The sequence below is a fragment of the Homalodisca vitripennis genome, chromosome 3 (assembly GCF_021130785.1).
Source record: "Homalodisca vitripennis isolate AUS2020 chromosome 3, UT_GWSS_2.1, whole genome shotgun sequence".
Taxonomy (NCBI): Eukaryota; Metazoa; Arthropoda; class Insecta; order Hemiptera; family Cicadellidae; genus Homalodisca; species Homalodisca vitripennis.
The window spans coordinates 143513698-143535939 of NC_060209.1; the positions used below are offsets into that span (position 1 = coordinate 143513698).

A 22242-nucleotide genomic window follows, 5' to 3' on the forward strand; every position below is an offset into this window, starting at 1 on the left:
TTAGGCATTTGTCTTTTCGATATGTTACTGCAGTATTTTATAAGAAGTGATTATGTGAGGGATTGTTTGACTGACAAAATTATGTCGGTTAACACTACAGACAAAATGGACAACATTTTGCTGATTAACGCTTGAGTGTTAACCTAATAATTATCAAATAAACCCATATAAATGTTTTAAACTACAGTATTTAATATTAATGTATAAAATTTAATGACATGATATTCTAGGGTTTAACAAATTGAATACCGGTTAATTAGCCAAAACTACAGGAAATAACTTACGTGACTGATGAATTTAGGATGGGTGAAAAATTTATCAATGGAAGCAAACACAGGTTTTCCATCTGGTTGCGAGAACTTGAAAAATTCAGTCTTGTTGTCGAAAGAGTCGCCATAGTTGTAGGATATGTAGACTGCAGAGGGTTTAGCAAAATTTGCAGTATTGGAATCTTTGGCCAAGCAAATGACTACATCTGAGCCTTCACCTGCCCAGTGCACCATCAGCTGTTGGTGGGAATCATTGAGCTGGTTCACCTGCCACAACAAATACACATTAAGATAATTTTACTTTATTTTCAGATGCCAGACAACACATCTTAGGAAAACAGAATGGGTGTAGACTCTTTTGAGCAGTGTTGACAGCCATAATCTGAAAGAGAGAATTTATTATTATTATTAGATTCAATGTGAGAATAATGTTTACATTAGCCATGTTTGCTGTAACAATCTAAATCCACTATTATCAATTTCTGAAAATAGTATGTTTTTATTTCCAGAAAGAATTTTTGTGAACACGATATATTACATAATAATTGATAATGTCTGAAATTTAGGTTGTATCCCAAAATAGTCCATCAATCTAGAGAATCGAGATGACTCTGGGTTTCTGGGGGGGGGGGGGATAACAAGCTAAGGAGGACCATTGCATTGGTGGAGGAGATAATCGCTATACCAATATTTATGCGAGAATAGTACAAAGAATTTTAGAGGTCAGAACAGGGCTACAAACTATGAGGATAATTTTTTTTTTTCACTACATTTTCCTCATTTTCGTGAGAGTTTTGACTTCTATGATCAAGTTTTATAGTTATATTTTCCTCTGTGCTCTCGGTCTTACTTGCAAATAATATACTATTTGCGCATCTTGTTATTAAATTATTTTTTCTCGTTTAGTCATTGGTCAGATATACTGTGTTGTACACTTCAAAATAAAGATGTTGTTATTTGTATTTTGTCATCACCATTAGCCATTTTGTATTTGATTTGTGTTGTGTTTGTTTGATAGTAAACTTTTAGAGCAATAGATCTACTGTTCATATTTTAGTATGATGATCAGGTAGTCCTTTGAAAGTAAGTGTTGGAGAGCTATTGTTAATTGCTGATCATTAAGCGATTCTTAGCAGCCTTGTATTTCACTATCTGTAATGTCATTACAATCATATTGTCATATACTCCTCATTAAAAATAAACAAATCCTTTCCTGCTGATATTATGACAGAATTTTGCACATTCTGTTAATGAAAAGTAAATTCTTACTCTTTCTTAATTTTCAACAGTTTTGATTAATCATTGAATTTATCCTTCACTTAATAAAGACCCACTACACGCACGCACGCACGCACGCACGCACCCACGCACCCACGCACCCACGCACGCACGCACGCACGCACGCGCACGCACACACACACACACACACACACATATATATATATTGTGAGTAGATAAAACATTTTCTTTATCATCTGTCCTTATGTTCTATAGTTCTTAATAAGTCTAAATGTATGTTGACTAAAATAATGCATGCTTTAAAACGTTCTATAAGTTTCTAAAAGTGTTCTAATTCGTCTATATAAATAAGTTCAAGTAGATATCAAAAGTTCTGTACACAACAAGAGTATTATACTGTTTATATAACAAAGTAAAGTCCAGTTTGAGTTCGTAAATGTCACCTAATGATATCTGAGTGGTAGTTACTGATAAGTGTTTGTTAACTAAAGTAATGAACCCATCATTTTAATTCCAATACTTTACAGTAGCAATAAGTTAAAAACCTTAGATTATTGTACATTTCTCACTCTCTCTCAATTAACACTTCAAAGAACTATTAAATTCAATTGCTCAAGGGTTCACTGATCAAAATTCTTGGAAAGCAAACCATAAAAATGAAAATACAGTAGATATAGTAACATAATAAATTTCTTTATTGGAGACCAAAATAAATTACAGTGTTAAAAAGAACAAACTTGATTGGATCTATTTTGAAATTTTCAAATAATTAGGATGAACGGTTACCTTATTCTACCTCCCAAAAGGAAGTGATGTCAGCGTAAATTAAGTTGAATGAATCGACACCAGTCACCGTTACTCCCGATATAATAAGTGGCTGCAGTATAATAAACGGCCACCAACACAATATTATCATAATTATAGAATCATAAGAATACTGAAAAGAAAATGTCTGACCAAATTATGTAATAGGTAGGCTACTTTTAACCCTTTAAGCGTCATGAAAAATTTGACCTGTTCTTTGATAAAGTTACAATTTTTTTAAATTTCCAATGTGTAAAGTTAAATTTATTTTCGTTTCTGTATGTCAAAATAGAGTTATTTAACGGTAAATAAAATTTGTTTAGCCCTTTTTGGATTTCCTAGTCTAATTTTTAACTTTTGAGATTATCGCATTGTAGTTGTCACTAATATTTTTATTATTTATTCAGTAGTATGGGAATGAAACACAGGTTTATAGATAAACATATACTATATTACAAACCAATAAAATTAGAAAAATACAAAAGTAGACAAAGAGTGTTTATTTGGTGGCAGGCTGTCACAACTGACATTCTGCGCGTCTCCCGTAAGCCACTGTTATCGCGTGGACTTTGAACCTTCTTATCGCTCGGCAACCTGTAGGACAGCCTTGCAAGGCTTGAATTATGTTTCTTGCTTTCTGATAACATCCTTATGACCGTAGTAAAATATTAAAAAGTTTGGGGTTGACCAAGTAATTGCTCAGAATTACCAAATCTTCAAATTCCGAATCGTCTGGATTCGCCATTCACACGAATAATGGTAAAAAAACACTACATAAATACTGGAAACTGCTGTATATAATATGAATAATTTACTTTAAAAAGAATAGGACACAACAGAAAATTATCGATAACCGAAATACATATGCGTGTACTGGACGCTTCTCACTAACTGACTAGATGCCTTGACGGGAGCTCCCGTCAATGACTTTGTGAAAGGCGCGGGGCAACTCCCGCTAGACAGTGTTTGGCCAATTAGAAGCAGCTGCCACTCCCATTGTAACAGAATTCGAGGCAGGGCAACCCGTCTGTATGTCGCATGACTACTAGAACCATCTAGCAGCAAAATATTCAACTAACATAACAGTAAGAAAATAAAGAATGCAAAAACGCGGATCCACGGCAATAACGTTTTGAGCTTGTAGTGGCCCTCCGCGGATCCGCGTCAATAACGCTGGAAAGGTTAATAGCAATGCAGTTCTGCTGGTTTTAAATCAATAAATAAAAAAAACTATCTACATTTATAAAATGATAAAACAAAACAATAACAACTTACCTTTTACTATTTTCAAGGATAAACATATATGACTCCTTTTGAAGTAAAGAACACATGTACATCATTATTATACTTGTTGCCATTAGTCAAATACAAAACAGAATTTACTTTCTATTATTTGGAGCAATAATGTTAAACTGAATTACTTTTTAGGCTTTTAAAATCATATAACAGTGAAGCTATACTTTTATAAATAAAATTAATGTATTTATGATTACTTAAGCCAATCTGAATTGGTATTTCTGTAGGTAGGTCTACTGATGTCAAAATTACATTCATTCATTAAAATTTTATAGTTTGTTTGATTTCAACTAAAATACTACACGAGTTTCAATATATTCATAATACCAAATTTAGCATGATAAAAAAAGTCTTCTCAAGAACGTTTTTAATACGTCGTCTTTTTCTGACTTTTCTTGAAGCGAAACACTATTTGATTTCCACTTTTAATTCTAGTTTTCATTTCCTTACTACAAACTGGACGCTTAGCCTATTTGTACAACCTCAGCCTGTCAACCGGCAAGTTTCCTAAATGCTTAAAAAGCGCAGTTGTTGTGCCTACTTTCAAGAAGGGTGATTCTAAACAACCAAATAGCTTCTGTCCTATCTCTCTACTGTCAATATTTGTTAAGATATTTGAAAAACATTGTTAAAACCCATTTGTTACAATTTCTGAACAATTATAGCTATTTTAGTGAGAAAATATTTGGCTTTAGGGAACAATTGTCAACTGAAGATGCGCTTTTGACTTTTTTGGGGCAACATATGACACAATTAACCGTGGGAATAAATGTGCAGCTTTATTCATCTACATAACAAAGTCTTTCAACACCGTAGTTTTGACATACTCTTAAAAAAACTGTTCATGGCCGATATTAGAGGAAGGCCTCTTAGATGGTTTTCAAATTATCTTACAGGTAGAGAACTATGTGTCAGAATCGGGAATGTTACTAGTACCTTCAGTACAATTAAATATGATGTACCTCAGGGCTCAGTACTAGGCCCTATTCTCTTTTTAATTTACATTAACGATTTAGGCAACGGTAATTTTAAAGGACAGCTTGTTGCTTTTGCTGATGATACAGCAATAAGGATATAAATGTGGTTTTTAATGAGCTACTTAGCGACATAGAAGCGTTGAGGCTTTGGTTTGATAGTAACTTTATGATCCTGAGTGAAAAAAAAATATATATGGTTTTTAGTCTAAGGAAGGAGATTTTGTTTAATACACCTGTTACTTATCATGAGTTAAATTGTAATTGTATAGAGCTGAATGATTGTGGATGACTAAAAATCGATAAAGTCAATAGCAAACATTAAGTACTGGGGTTTAGTATTTGATGAAAATCTGTCTTGGAAAAATAATATTCAAAAACTAAAAAAAGATCTTTTTACTAGCTTAAGAAAGTTCTATTTATTGCGGAATTACTATCCTAGAAATGTTCTTTTGATTCTTTACCTAGTAGGATCAAAATTGGGCTATGGTCTACGATGCTGGGGGGAGCATACTCCACAACACTTTATCTGGTTGCCATTGTACAGAAACACTTTGTACGCCTAATTCCACAAAAGAGTAAACTAGATCATTCTTGGTCTATTTTTAATCAATTAAGGTTTCTTCCATTGCGCAACCTCTAAGTATTTAAAGTTCTTAAGTTGTTTTACATGAGAAGCACATCACATGACACTGCACGAAATGTCAATTATAATTTACGGAGATATAACCTGATGCCAGTTCCAAAATCCAATCTCACTATTCATCATAATTTTTTCAGTTGTATGGCACCAAGAATTTTTTAACATAATTAACGGAATCATTGGAGAGTATTACAGTATAAAAAAAGTTTTAATCAATCTCAAAACTTGGCTTTTTACACAAGAAAACATAGACAAATATATCAAAATTATTAAGTAAATCTACGTTAAATATCTTTTATATTTTGTGTAGGATTTGCTGTTGTGTATGTTATAGGACTTTATTTTTTATGTTTGTGTGTATGCATAATTACATAGAGGCATAATAATATTTCACATTATGCCTTATTTATTTTTTAACAATTCTTTCATACTCATATACTTAATTTATTTTTTTCTCTGTTTAAGTAGATAGGACACTTAATTTTGTTAACTATAAAAACAAATGTTTTTACTATAGGGTTTCTATGGTTTTGAATTATTATTGTGTATGTATTGTGTTTATATTTAATCTTTTTAATGTCACAGTTAGAGCTAAACATAAAAATTCATCAGATGTGTATTTTATACTTTGAGTAATTTTTAAGTGGCAAAGAAGTTTGTCAAGTTTTTCGTTATGATGTGTATGTACATGGTGACGGAAACCCCAACACAGGTAATACCTATGGGGTCCTTACTTTATATCGTTTTTGTAGTTTTCGTTTTGATGTTATGTTACAATTTTGGTATAATTTGGGTACTTTGGGATTATACCGACCACACCCAGACATAAATCGTTATTTGATATTTTGCTTCTACTGATTACTAGAATAGCGTAGAACAATATTTCGTCAATATAAAACAGGAATTGTCTTATCACAAACCCCTCCCCATCCTCAGACAGAGGTCAAAGTCGTCGCTTTCTTGTACTTCCATGTTTTACCCCTACATTTCTCCAAACACAAAAATTCAACAAAAACAAACATTACCAAACAAAAACTAAACTCTTTATTGAAAAAAAAACCACTCAAAACTTGTTTTTATTCTTGATCACACTCCGCCACCCAAAATGCGAGTGCCTCCGGCCATCAGCGCGGGCTTGGCCAGCACCTTCGGTGCTGCCCTGCGCTGATGTCAACGAAAGAAAAACATTCCTCGAGATAGTACCTATCAGTAAAATATTAAATTCTAGAGGGGCTGATCAGAAATATAAATTGAATTGTAATGAAAAGGCAATTATGTACCGTGCAAAAAACTTAAATAATCATATGATGCCGCGTGGCCTGCCGTAATCAGGATTCTCGAGAAAGATAAGATAACAGCTACAACAATACCGATCACAATACCTGGAAATGCTTGTAAGTTTGTAATTTTGTAATATTAAAGAGTTGTTTTTTCGTTCTATCATGTTTGTTTCTATAAATGTATATTTTTGTGTTCTTCATACTGGTGTGGTCGGTATAATCCCAAAGTACCATAATTTGTAAAAACTTTGTATATATTTTTGGCGAAATAAAGATTTTTTTTTAAAATTGAATTGAACTTTGGATTAAAAGGAGAAAGGTTCCTCCTACAACTAAAAAAAATTGTTTAAATCTTACAACTTTGTTACAACATTGTTCAATGTTTACAATACATTTTTGAGACAATAACTGCATGTTGATCGGCATTGTTCTTGCCAGTGTCACTAGCCTACTCAACACATAAATGAAATAAAAACCGCTGGAAATGATTAATTATGAACATCTATAGGTAAAATGTTGTATTCAATTGTTATAATCAATAATCATGATTCGATTGTTAGTGGCCGCTTATTAAACTGCAGCCCTCCCGATTGCTACATCTATTCTGCCAATAAAAAGTTTCCTCTTCAGTTCAAGGTAAATCCTAGAGGCAAAGATAATTATTCATGATGAAATTATAAATTATTTAAGCACACAAAAATAAATTAAAACAAAAACTAAAAGAACAACAATTATTTGAAAGTTACAGGTGATTCGTGCGTCTAGGCCTCCTTGACGGGTCGCTCGTACAGGCCTATTTGGAGGCGATTTGGCGACAGGAAGTATGACTGATCGGGTATTTTTAGATTCATTATAAACCAAGGAAAGTACTAATAACATATAATGAAGTTTATATTGGTCACCGATAAGAAAAACTTGTCCAAAAATAGTGGCTTCTGGATAATGCCAACGTACCATAAATGTTATACTATTTTGTATGTTATATTTTAAATGTACACATATCCTAGATTGTTTTTTGTTCAACATAACATTATTATTTTTTTAATACTGTTAACTTAACAATATTAAAGTATAATATAATATGGTTTAAGGAGTTTTAGCGAGGATCCTTTACTCATGAATATCGATCATTTGAGTAATGGACGCTTACTATATACTGCAGCCCATAAAATAAATACTTTTTAAGATAGGGTAGAGTACAATAAGCGGACCAGGTTTTTATATTGATTAATGTAATCATCAATAATACTCATATATCGAATACAAGTCTATCAACATATCTATATTCATAATAACAATCGTATTAAAAATTAAAATATTTAATATAATACACAAAATGACACTTTCAAGAAGTTGTAGAAAGCATCCTCTCTAGAAAACCATACTTCTCTTTTGTACAAATACAGAGATGATCTGCAAGCAGGTCGGCTGATTTGCCTGTTTTAAAACTTCGTTTCACTGTCCTCCATGAGCTTTCGACTGTCTGTTACTGTCTATGAAAGATAATATGTTTACTATGTGAAAGTGTTTAAACAAGTTAGTTATGGTTCATAATCAGTATCAGTTGGTTATATCAATAGTTATAATTAAGTAATATCGTTTTGTCAACATAGATATTAAAAACCGGGTCCGCTTATCTTACTCTACCCTATAAAACCAGCTGAAATATACAGTTATTTGAAATATCTAACTTAATTTGGTTTAAGTTGTTATGGGATTCCGGATTCGTTACACTAATGAATATCAATGATTCAATAATATTCATAATTTAAGTGTTAAAAGCTTACTATACTACAGCCTCATTGTTCAATTGTTGATGTCATTATTCAGTATGCAAATTATTTTGCTTTTTTACAATTAACTTAATTTTACACAATATTGTTATTCTGTAAAATAAAAACAGCTGGCAATTACAATTATGAATGTAGCCTATCTATAGGTAAAATGTTTTCATATTCAAAAGTTTAGATATTTCTAATATATAGTTGATTCCATTGTCGTGGTCACCGCTTATGCACCCTCACCCTCGTGAAAAATAATAATACAATACACAGGTTGAATTATAAAAAATATGTATATAACTAAAAAAAAGTTGCAAACCACCCAAAAATGGTTTGCCACTACAAGGCCTCAATACTGCTAGTTCCAGGTAGAGGTTGGACCATAGTTCAGTAATCAGTATTTGTAACGGTTACCTTTCTCCAGTATCTATAACAGTTACAGAAAACCAAAAACACTGATGACAGATACTTTGTATCTAGTACTCTGTATGGTTACAAGATAGATATTTTCTAGTACTGATTACTTTACTAGTCCTGAAGTACTCATATCCTTACTGATACTGAATACTGAAATACTGACTTGAGGCTGACAAATACAATATATATACTGCGATCATAAAGGAATTGGAAAATATCTGCTAGTATACAATGAAAATTACTCACCAATCACCAATCCCGGTGTCAGTGTGATATTCTTGAATAAGTTAATGAGTAATAAATATATTGTTTTATAGAAAACGAAACCGTTTATATAGTACATTAAGTTAAAAGTGTTTAACCCTTTGAGTGCCACGGCATATTTTCCCAAGTCATACGCATAAATTGCCGGAGCATTTCCTTCTGTTTTGCAAGTGTGTGGGGAAAAAACTATATTAAAAAAACTATTCAACCGATTTGAATACTATAACTATCCTATTTCACTCAATGAAGTAAGACGGCTATAAAATAGTAATTATATAAAAAGTATATGAAAATATATAAAGGCCTACAATATAACCTTACTTCTATAACCTTACTTCACCTAAAATCAATAGTTTGATTGGAACTTGCGTTTTACTTCATCACCAATCCAACAATAAAATATACGTCACTAAACACGAAAAAAGAAGTTTATAAATGCATTGTAAGTTTTAATGAACACAATTGCAGAATAGTAATAACAACAGTTTTCAGCATAAACACACGAAACTAGCACAATGTAAACACACAACAAACGAAACTGTGTAGTTAATGGCAACAAGTAGCAGCTGACCAACTATTGCGTCATCTGTTTTTTTTTTCTGATGGCAAATAACTACAAGGGGGCGGTGAACAATAAAAATCAATCACAATCGATTGTTCGAAACTTGCAGATTGCCGTGAAATAAGTTATTTGTCGAAACAAAAATGAATTATATGTGATATTAATTAAATACAAATCGTCTACTGGGTAGATGCCGGCAATTTATGCACATTTCACAACATCTACTATGTAGACACTGCGGCACTCAAAGGGTTAATTATGTAAACTATGATTAGATATTTTAAGTTTTTACTTCAAATTAGAGCTTGTTTAATTTTTCATAATAGAAACATGTGTTAATGTTCCAAATTAAAATTACTTATAAAATAGAATTTTATTTTCATAACCTTAAAGAATACCCAATATAACAGCCCATTGGACTCTATTCAAAGAAGCAGAGGTTCAATTTATCATACAATTCATTAATTACATCTCAAAAAAAATAAACTTTATAATAATAATAAATTATATTTCTACATTTTTGCATAATTGCATTGTACTTGTAAATACTAATAATTAAATAAAATCATTTACAAAACTGTGTTTATTAGGGAAAATACTCAGTATTTAACCCTTTAAGGAGTGCGTGTAAACACTAAATAATGAGTGAAGACGTCATATGACGTATATTCTTGTAGTGGCCCAAAAGAGTACAGACGTCATATGACGTTTAACCTCTGTATTGTTGTATTATCGTAAATGCATTTCTATTACTGATTGCTTTCAGTTAGATTAGTCTGTAAAGTGGTTCCATCTATCGGCAACATACTTAACTTCCATCTTTTTGCTCGCATTCACTTGTAATCAGATTTTACCACCAGATCGTAATAGCCACCTGGTAGAAGCCACTGACTGAAGGTTGCGTTGTGCGAGCATCACTTTGCTGTCAGAATATGTTGCCACATTATACTAGCCATTTCTTGTATACTGCATACTGTGGCCATATTTATCTTGTGACAGTGACATATTTGTTGATCAACTATCTAGTTTGTTACTGTTGTCCAAATAGCAGTCAATATTCATCGAGTCTATCGTAGTTAAGAAATAAGACATTTAATTTTGAAAAAGTATTGAAATATTAACTTGAAGAATATGTAGTCCTTTTTTATTAAGCTTTAAAATATAAATATAAAAATTTTAAGAGAAGGTTTTGGTATCAATTTACAATACCGTGACCATGGAAAGGTATGTTCATTTTTTTTCCTGAAAAGTACAATTTTTCCTGAAAACAATAGTGAACAAAAAATTTGTAGGCAACAAAAATCTAAGGAGTTACGATTTTTTGAAATTCTCTGAAAACTCTGTTTTTGACAGTACCTCTGGCAACACTATCCATATTTGACAATTTGGTATTACTCCGCGGCTCTCTAAATTAAAGAAGGGATGCCATTTTGAACTATTTTGTTCCTCCGTGTCTATTCTTAACCTAATTATTGGACAGTTTCGTATAACTCCGCGGCTCTCTCAAATAAAGAAGGGACGCCATTTTGAACTATTTTGTTCCTCCGTGTCTATTCTTAACCTCCTAGTTCAGTAGTGGTAATGGCACACCTTTGTGTTGGATGTTTGTTATCTTACGTGGAAGCAATTCGTAAAGACGAGTATGGAGTTTTGCAATTTTATGTAAACCACAGGGCTTATATCCGGACTAGGCGTTGTGGTGAATACCTTTTTAAGGCGAAATACCAAAACCTCAATGAGCGGATCCACCATTTCTGGGTTGCGGCTGCAAAACTGTACCCACTTGAACATTAAGGTAAGTGATAAGTTACTGAAATAATAGTGACTAGTACGTTAATCCTGTCAACGATGCCTGCCCGCTGCGCACTGCTTGCTCTTTTAGAAAAAAAATTAACTCGAGCTTGCAAAAGTCAAATCCCAGATCACGTGATGCCCCTGCTCCTTAACGCAATAATGCCCGAAAGGCATCAATATAATACAATAATATTCTTTCCCCCCAGTTTATATGCACCTGTGATAATAATACTAGGCTATAAATGCAACCCTATTAGGAAACGTGATCTGGGCTTCAAATTTGGAACTACTCGAGTTAATTTTTTTTCTAAAAGAGCAAGCAGCGCGAAGCGCTGCGCAGCGGGCAGGCATCGTGCGTGATCCTTTTTTTTATTAAAAATTTCTGATAAATTGTTATTACATATTACAATATAATGTAGGTAATGTATGTAAAACAGTTTTAAACACATAATTACATGCTGGAAAGCAAAGTAAACCAATATAATCCGCCCAATACAAAATCTCCGTAAAAATCTGGTAAAGGAATCTGTGTCATTCCTTTGGCCTGAATCAATTCAGTATATACGAAGATCACGCACGATGCTTGCCCGCTGCGCAGCGCTTCGCGCTGCTTGCTCTTTTAGAAAAAAAAAATTAACTCGAGTAGTTCCAAATTTGAAGCCCAGATCACGTCAGTGCCCCTGATCACTAATAGGTAATTCTCGCGGTTGCCTGCTCCCTATAACTGCTTTCCAGCAAGAAATTCTAGTCATTTCCTTTTCTAATTGACTATTGGAACATTATATTGTAATATGAGTTGCCTGCTCCCTATAACTGCTTTCCGGCAAGAAATTCTAGTCATTTCCTTTTCTAATTGACTATTGGAACATTATATTGTAATATGAGAAAAATCGAGGTTGACCCATATATTGCTTAGAATTACCGAAAAAAAATTAACTCGAGCTTGCAAAAGTCAAATCCCAGATCACGTGATGCCCCTGCTCCTTAACGCAATAATGCCCGAAAGGCATCAATATAATACAATAATATTTCTTTCCCCCCAGTTTATATGCACCTGTGATAATAATACTAGGCTATAAATGCCCAACCCATGAAAAAAAGTCCATTTTCCATGGTCACGGTATTGTAAATAAATACCAAGGTTTTTTTTATTTTTTACGCCTTTTACGTAATTTATAGGATTTCATCCATTACTCATTTCAGCCTATCAAAAGAAGACGTCATATGACATCCATACTCCTTAAAGGGTTAAACCGTTACCAGTACGGAAATACTGATTTCAAGTATCCAGTATTTAAAGCGTTACACCTACTGAAATACTGATTTAGAGTACCTATCTAATATTTAAACCGTTACTAGTACAGAAATACCGATTTCAAGTATCCAGTATTTAAAGCGTTACAAGTACGGAAATACTGGTTTCAGGTCTCCAGTATTTAAATCGTTACTAGTACGAAATACTGATTACAAGTATCCAGTATTTAAAGCGTTACAAGTACAGAAGTACTGATTTACAATCTCCTACCTATCAGAGAGGGGTATTCGGTACTCCAGTATCTTTAAAACCAGTATTATTGTAACTAGTATTTGTACTCAGTATCGCGAATAACGGTTACAGGTACTACTACTGATTTAGCCCATTTCTAGTTCCAGGTTTAAATAAGGCTAGTCTAATAATGCTTAGGTATTTAGTCTTCTGTATTTTAAATCCAATTTTATGACTTACTTTAGTTGTAATGTTGCTTTTGTGAAACTCTTTTCCAACATCTCGTTTTCTTAATGTGTGATGATCATTAGAAGAGCTAACCTCGGCTTCGTAGATTTTGATGTTTCCGTTTACAGAAACGTCTGAAGTACCACTTAAAGTTGTCGATGTTATATACGTTACATTAATGATTAAAAATAAACAGATTGTCAAGACTGCTGTTTGACTTCCCATTGTTGATTATTTTCTTATAATCATTTGATATGCCGACTTCTAATAACAAATTAAGTTTAACGCTTATCTAATAAAGTTTATCGCACAACGAATATACAATTTATAAAAAGGTACTGGAACATTCGCCGTAATTGCACAATTCAAAGAACAATACGCACAAGCAATAACCTGATCGTCACAACTCACAATGACAACGACAAGATCGTCAAATATGTTTTTTTTTACTTTCTAGGCTGTTGGCCTGTAATGTCAATGCTAGATAAGAAAATACAATGACTTGACACCTACCATATGATCGTGATTTTGTAGCAAAAACAGCTTAGGTTGGGAGAAGATGAATATGTATATTAATCGATATCTATTTTGACCGATTGTTTTACTGTCGATTATAGCATTTCTCGGTATTTCATTATACGATTACTACTGCTTTCAATGCGATTATGTCCTAAGTTTAGAATACTGTTTTTTTTTAATAATATTTAATAACTATAATCAACTTTTTCCCTTACAAGTACTTATAAAAAGGTACTGGAACATTCGCCGTAATTGCACAATTCAAAGAACAATACGCACAAGCAATAACCTGATCGTCACAACTCACAATTACGTAAGTTACACAGTCACAATTACAGTCACAAGTCACAATTACGCAATAACCTGATCGTCACAACTCACAATTACGTAAGTACTTCCCTGCAAGTACTTACGTAATTTTTAGACCTCTCTAAGTAAACATATTGTTACATTATAGTTTTTGTATCATTTTCATTCATTGGAAATAAACTATAATACAGTAAAGGCCGCCATAACGTACCGGCAAGCCGAACAGTTCTGCCTGAACAGTTCGCCGGAGACCGGCGCGCGGAGACCGGCGGACGGAACGTGTATGGGCTCCTGCTGGCCTGTCAGTTTAGGCTGTTCAGGCGGCCGATGCGGTGATCGAATGAAAATCTATTCGGCCATCCGGCCGGCCGGAAGACAATTCAAGCGAGCCGGTGCGTGTGTGGGGATTTCCGGCCACCTGACTGCGAGCCAGCTAGTTTACACAGTTCTTGTGGGCTGTTCAGACATTGTCTCGAGGAATTTATTAATTTTTATGAAAGTGAACCGTGTTTAAGGAAAATAAAATCATCGGAGTATCATGATAGTACGAAGAGAAAAGCGGATTACGTATGGCTTGTAGTGTGAAAACAGATAGATTCCAACTGTACAAAATCTACTGTTTGTAAACTAATTAACAATTTGAGGAGCATCTACAGAAAAGAACTAAAGAAGGTGAGGGATTCTTCGAGGTCCGGTTCTTCTCGAGACGAGATATATGTACCAAGACAGGCACTGTTTACACCACAACTTGCGTTTATTCGCCGTTTCCTGTTACCATTTAAGACTACCAATAAAGCCAAAATGGCATTCGTATCTTCATAACTGGAGGACATTTCAACTGCATAACACGCATTACAAGTAACGCACTACATATAAAATACCACTCTCCGGACTGGATTCAACTGAACGTGTATGGTGTGATCAGTCCAACAGGCCGCCGGTCTCCGGCGGACTCTTCAGGCAGGACTTTCCGGCTTGCCGGTACGTGTATGGCGGCCTTAAGATGTCCAATTACTGTTTTCAATCATTTATTAATTTAATATTAATATTAATTATGCAAAGGTTTTGAACACTTATGTATTGCAAACCTAACACAATTCAGTAAAACTACTGTTTCAGCATATTATCCCGTTGATGTATCGATATCAATCAAGTGCAGGCTATCAAGTCGGTTAAATTCAAGTACGATTCTTCATTGGGTGTAGCCAATAGATCTACCCAATTTTTCACGGAGGTGATAGAATAGACATTATTTATAGTAAACCACTACATATAACTTCGACTGGTATTTAAAGCAATGGATTTAACTATTCGGTCTGAGTTTTGTTGCATCATATTATTTGACAGCAACCCATTTAGTCATAAATTATGATAATTAGTCGATGGTTGCACATGAGTGGCCGAAACAGTATTGTTATAGTTTCTGCTGTACCCCTTGTTAGTTTCGATTAAATTTACCGCTCTAACAAAGTTTCCACTCAGAGTTTAAGAACGTAGAACACCATTTATGTTATAAGTACGCATCAATGTATCATTGGAGTTGAAGGGATAAATTAGTCATAAAATACATTTTCTGATACATAAGTTCTTCATATATAACTTATGAATATTCTCTTCTGCCATGATGTTTTAAAACAGTAATGTTTCTCTAGCAGAATTACCTTGAGAAAAAACTAGTTAATAACAAATTCTCATGTCAACCCTTAGGCACGTTTCCAGTGTATTTATTCTACTCATGGCTTATATAAGATTGGCATCTACAGAACTCAAGGAAACCTAGATGAATCCTTGGACATCGTCTCAGAAACCCTGGAGGAAACACAAACATGGAAAAATCCGGTTATTCTCATAGGCGACATCAACATTGACTGTCTGGAGCCAAACCGAGAAATGACTAAACTAAGTGAAGTCCTACTGAGCCACAATATGACACGACTCCCTATTCCACCAACCAGAATAACACCCACAACAATAAGCTCAATTGGCTGTGTTTGTACAAATCTAGAGAAAGATGATATCCAGGTTGAAATTCTCAGTGCTGGACTAAGCGACCACACAGCACAGCTCTGCAAAATAAATACCTCTGCCCCAGAAACACAGAACCAAGTTCTATTTTTGAGAAATTTCACAAAACCAATGATCCTCAAAAAGTTGCTCATCATCTTAATGAGTTCTTAACTAATATAGGCAATGAAACCCTTCAAAAAATCCTCAGTGCCACTATCAGCCAACTGAAAATACAGAAGCTCAAGATCAGATATCCCAAATGTCTCTTCGGCGAACAAACGAGCAGGAGTTGAGTCAAGTAATTAATGCCCTAAAAACAAACATCAGCTGGAATAGATGGTGTATCTGCTAATCTCTTGAAAAAAATGTAAAGAAGAACTTGTTAGACCAGTAACATACATCATCAACCGCTCATTCCATCAGGGAGTTTTTCCAAGTGAGCTGAAAATTGCTAAGGTCTATCCTAAATTAAAAAAGGAAACCATTTGGACAGAAATAATTATCAACCTATCTCACTAATTCCCATATTTTCCAAAGTTTTTGAAAAGATAGTACTTAACAGACTACTACAACACCCATCAACCAATCAGTTGCTTACACCACATCAGCAAGGTTTTGTACGTGGGAAATCAACCACATCTGCCATAGTAGCATTAACCGAGTATGTAATAGACAACGTAGAGAAAGGAAACACAACAACTGCAATTCTTCTTGATTTTAGTAAAGCATTTGACTGTTTGGATCACGCCCAATTATGAAGCAAGCTGAGAGGAATTGGAATGGGTGGGAAATCTGCAGAATGGTTCAATAGCTATTTAACTTGAAGAAGCCAGATGGTTGAACTTAAATATACTGAAAGAAGGGTTACACAAACAGTGAGATCAAGGCCACTGCCAGTAGTAAGGGGTGGTGTTCCACAAGGTTCAGTACTGGGCCCCATCTTTTTATCTTATTCACAAATGATTTCCCACACTACATAGAAGACTACAGCAAGTATCTTATGTATGATGATGACACCGTACTCCTCCTTAGAGAAATAAACCCTGGAGCCCTTTAAATTAATTCCTTTTGTCTCCATTAACATGGCAATACAATATTGCCACCACAGTTAATGAAGCCTGGTAGTTAATGAAGAGAAGACACAACAACTGGTGTTTGGTAGAAGAAATAATGCAGTAAACAGGATCCCGGATATCAAAGCTCCAGAAGAAGCCAAGTATCTAGGTGTAATATACGACCAGAACCTGACATGGACCCCTCATATTGACAGTCTTTGTAGTAAATTGAGTAGCAGTCTCTATGTCGTTAAAAGAATTAAAACTGTAAGTGGCACTAACACAGCCAAGATTGCTTACCACTCACTCTTCGTATCACATCTTCGTTATGGCCTGGTAGTTTGGGGAAATTCATCAACAACCAATTTACAGCGTGTCCTTATCCACCAGAAAAAAGCAATACGTATACTAACAGAGATTGACCAAAAAGAATGTTGCAGACCTAAATTCCGTGAACTGAAAATCTTAACAGTAGCCAGCATGTACATCCTAGCTGTAACAACCTACGCCTGCATACTGCAACTTGAACGAGGCATAGAAAGGCACAACTGAAACACTCGACAGGCTATAAATTTCTCCCTACCGGTACACCATCTTTCACTCTTTGAAGAAAAGCCATCCTACATGGGAGTGAAGAGACAATTAATGTAAGCAGCACATGGCAGCGTCTTTCAGCTTGGCTTACAAAGAGACCATTCGACTCAGTTGAAGAATTTATCAATTGGAGATCTTCAGCCATGTTCCAGTGACAACCCGTCCCGCACAGTTGACCACCACCACACTCAAAACTTCATTAATCATTAATATTACACTGTAAAACAAAATAAATGTTACTTGTAACTTCAATTTTGCTATTCATACTCCTGACGCCTATTCTGTACTTGATGTATACGAATAAAGTATTCTGATTGATTGATTAAGACTGGGCCATATTAATGAATAGTACGATGTTATGCTGCTGTTGCTGTACATGCCTACAATTTTAGTTTATAAAATTACAAGTTATCTTATATATTATATAACAATATATATTCATTTTTAGTGCTTTATCCCTCTCCAATTTAATATATCATGTAAATTTTAAAAACCCATATTTAATTAATTACTTTTCTAATTATTATTAACTATTTAAAACTTTACTAAAACTGCGTATATAAAAATTACTATTATCTTGAACGCAGTAACTTAATTATCATACATAAATTTATCTCATTTCCTTGTACTAGCAAAGTAAAGTATTAATGAGTTTTGACATTACGATAGCTGGATAGAAAGGCAGCACTACGCCACAGGTAAATTTTGCTATGACTTTAAAATAATATGGAATAATTACGTAATGTACAGTTTTTTGTTACAAAGAATATTATATCCAATTAAAAGCTGACGAGGATAGTGAATTATGTCTTAATCTGCATATGACCAAAACAGATGTAAGGCGTAAGTATAAAACTTAAGGCTGCTAGCCGTTTCACAATAAACCTTTCAAAATGGAGACAGGGTATTATTAAGGATGTATCGCAACACATTATTATAATTTAATTCTATCTAAAGTTTACGATTTTTATATAGGACAGTGGAATTATTCCTGAAAAGGCAAGGAAAATTCTTACACAAAATTCCTAGCTAGCACAATAAAAATACAGTAATAAGTCCAAACGTCAAAATCAAGTGTAAAGATTGTAACATCAAGGAAATCGCAGAATCAGATCATCGGTATAGCGAATCAGCTCTTCTCATATCGACAGTACGAATTAAAACCATTGATAGTTAATAAAAACTAATATCGAATACCAATGACGACTTTTACCCTCCCCACAATAACACACACAGAACAACAATTGTTTTACAGAATTACATCTTGATTGTTGCGAGAGTAGTAACACATACACGTTCATTTTTCTCTGGGAAATCATTTAATTACTTGTTTGATTTTTTTATGTTGTGTATATTTGTATTTTGATATGTTAAAACGGGTTGTATTAATCATGTAAAGTCAGTGCGTTAGTTTAGTTTCAATTATGAACATTCCTTGGTTTGATATATTCCGATTAATTTTTTAGGTTAAGGACTTGTTTGTTTATCTTTCTTCCATTATGGAACAGAACGCTCACGAACATGATCATAATTACATTTCCTCATTTAGGAAGAATTCTAACGTATTGAAATTAAGTCAGGACAAATCATTGGATGGTTACATTTCTGATAACGAATTAGATAATTGGCAAACAGTTAAGTCAAGAAACATTAAAAGAAATATTATTTCTTCGCCAGACCAAGGACTCAAGCGCCAATGCGTAAAGCTACTGGACAAATAAATGATGGCACTATTCGACTCAATAATAGCTATGAATTGGCATCCTCTAACGAAAAAAAATTCTATGGATGAAGATATTATCACTAACAACCTAATAAAAGATTCTAGGCCACCTCCCATATTTTTGCCAGGAGTGAAAAGGCAGTACCCCCTTCTTGCGTTTTGTGCTCTGGTGAGCATCCGGCTAACTATAAAGGTTGTCCTGTATATAAAGAAATACAAAACAAACTGTTTCCTCCACTTAGAAAGAAGACTTTTGAAACCAACCAGGATTATTCTAGGCGAAACAACCCAACTAATGTTAAAGAAAACCAGTCCTCTCAAAATAGTTTGGTTACTGAAGGGATAACTTTCGCTCAATCTGTACAGAATAATCACAGAAATTACAGTTTTCCTCCTAGGGAACAAGAATCTAACGGAGACATAGATAAATCTGAAAGTTTGTCTAACATAATTAAAAAATTTTTGAACGATTTGAAAATATTTGATCTAAACAAGCAGAACAGATTAGTACGTTACTTAATCTGCTGACTACTATTGTTTCTGGTCTAAAATGAATATTCTTCTCAAAATCGCTTTATGGAATGCCAACGGTTTCACTCAGTATAGTCAAGAAGTCCGGTTATTCATCACCCAACTTAACTTAGACGTCTTACTTATTTCAGAAACTCATTTTACAGACAGAAGTTATTTTAAAATTCCGAACTACACATTATACTATACCAATCATCCTGACAATATGGTCATGGGGGTAGTGCCATTTTAGTGAAAGACACAATTAAACATTATGAACTTCCCAGCTTTCGAGGGAACCACCTTCAAGCTTCCAGCATTGTTCTTGAAGATTGGTTAGGCCCTATTACATTTTCAGCAATTTATTGTCTTCCCAGACATGTTATAACCAAACAACAATTTGAACAGATTTCATTACATTAGGAAATATATTTATAGCAGGAGTTGATTACAACGCGAAACACCCAGAATGGGGTTCTCGTTTGGCCACTCCTAGAGGACAACTATTGAGGGTTCTAAATAATAATCGTTACAATTGTCTTTCTACGGGTGAACCTAAATACTGGCCATCTGATGTGAGAAAAATTCCAGATTTGTTAGATTTTTTTGTTACAAAAGGTATTAAAACAACTACACAGATATCAAATCATGCCTTGATCTATCTTCTGGCCATTCGCCAATTATACTTAATTTAAGCACAGTTGTAACTCACAATTTCAATCCTCATAAGTCTCCTGGCTACGACTATATTACTGGAAAAATACTGAAACAACTTTCAAGAAAAGCTTTTATATTCTTAACATTCTTATTTAACGCCATACTGAAACTAGAACATATACCCATTCAATTAAAAAAAGTCAAGTCAAATGTTACATAACAAATTTACTAACTGGGTTCGATTTCGTGATTCATTAAATGAAAATTTGAATTTGAACATTTCGTTTAAAAGTGTTGAGGATTTAAAAAATGCAACAGACTACTTTATTGATTGTTTGCAATGTTCTACAAAAGTAACCACACCCTTACAACGTTCTTCAAAAGTTGATAAGACAAAAGATCGCTGAGAAAAGGCGATTAAGAAGAATATGGCAAAACAGTCAAAATCCAAATGATAAGGCAAACTTCAACAGGGCAGCTCAACATCTGAAAAGATTATTGTTTAATATTAAAAACCAGTGGTTTGAAGAGTATACTCAGTCTCTCTCAGCAACCGAAGCTGCAAACTATTCGTTGTGGAAAGTAACTAAAAGAATTAAGCAGCCTAAGATATCCATTTCCCCTATTTTAAAACCTGATGAAAATTGGGCGAAAAGTAATATTGAAAAATCTGAGGCATTTGCAGAATATTGCACCAATGTTTTCAAACCAAATGGTGCCTTTGTAAACAACGAAGAGGAAATACAAGATTATTAATTTAGATTCTCCACTTCAACTTGATTTCCCGTTACGAAAATTCAAACCATCTGAAGTTCGCTCAGTTGTAACTCACAATTTCAATCCTCATAAGTCTCCTGGCTACGACTATATTACTGGAAAAATACTGAAACAACTTTTAAGAAATGCTTTTATATTCTTAACATTCTTATTTGACGCCATACTGAAACTAGAACATACGAGTCAATTTAAAAGAGCCTAGCTAATTGTCATCCGAAGACCAGGGAAGCCCCTCACCCAGCTGACCTCATACAGACCAATAAGCCTCTTACCTATTATTTCAAAACTGTTTGAAAAGCTTCTTCTGTGAAGACTAAAATTATTAATCGATGAAGATTCTGTAGTGCCTGCTCATTAATTTGGGTTTAAGCGAAAATATGGCACAATACAACAAGTCCATAGAATAGTTGAAATGATACGGGAGTGCTTAGAAAATAAAAGTTATTGTTCGGCTACCTTTTTATATGTCAATCAAGCGTTTGATAAGGTGTGATATACTGGTCTATTATACAAAATTAAGAAGTTTTAGCCTCACTCCGTTTTTTCAATACTAAAATCGAATCTATCAAACCGATCTTTTCAAATCAAATACCATGATGTTCTTACTCAGCTACATTCAATAGAATCCGGAATTCCTCAAGGAAGTGTACTTGGTCTTTTTTATACTTACTATATACCGCTGACCTCCCAGAAAATGAACAATTGCAACTTTCGCAGATGATACTGCAATTTTGTCAGTCCATAAAAATTATGTTTGAGCATCACATTACTTACAACAGAGCTTAGATGTAATTTCTAATTGGTTTAAGACATGGAGAATCAAAGTTAACGAAAATAAATCAGCTCACATAACGTTTACGTTAAATCATAATTCATGTCCTCCAGTTACATTAAATGACGTTCATTTACCCCAAGCAACTGAAGTAAATTATCTGGGCATGCGCTTAGACAAAAGACTTACATAGGAATCCCACATTTGGACAAAGAGACAACAGTTAAATTTAAAAACAAATAAAATGAATTGGCTACTCGGATCCAAATCAAAACGCAGTTT

At 33.9% G+C, this 22242-nt stretch overlaps 1 protein-coding gene across 6 annotated transcripts in view; it reads right to left on the reverse strand.

The window, feature by feature from the left end:
- The window catches only part of LOC124357612 (sortilin-related receptor-like), a 101882-nt gene extending 88400 nt beyond the window's left edge, over positions 1 to 13482 (reverse strand). For 3 of the 6 annotated variants that reach the window (XM_046809550.1, XM_046809547.1, XM_046809551.1), the window contains exons 1-2: positions 13050 to 13481; positions 285 to 536 (exon numbers count right to left, since the gene is read on the reverse strand). In XM_046809550.1, coding sequence (XP_046665506.1) covers positions 285 to 536; positions 13050 to 13262 — 465 coding nt within the window. In that variant the 5' untranslated portion in view covers positions 13263 to 13481. Of the gene's footprint in view, positions 1 to 284; positions 537 to 13049 lie in introns of all 6 variants that reach the window. The other 3 variants (XM_046809553.1, XM_046809549.1, XM_046809548.1) reach the window with 2 other exon arrangements.
- Positions 13483 to 22242: the final 8760 nt, after the last annotated feature.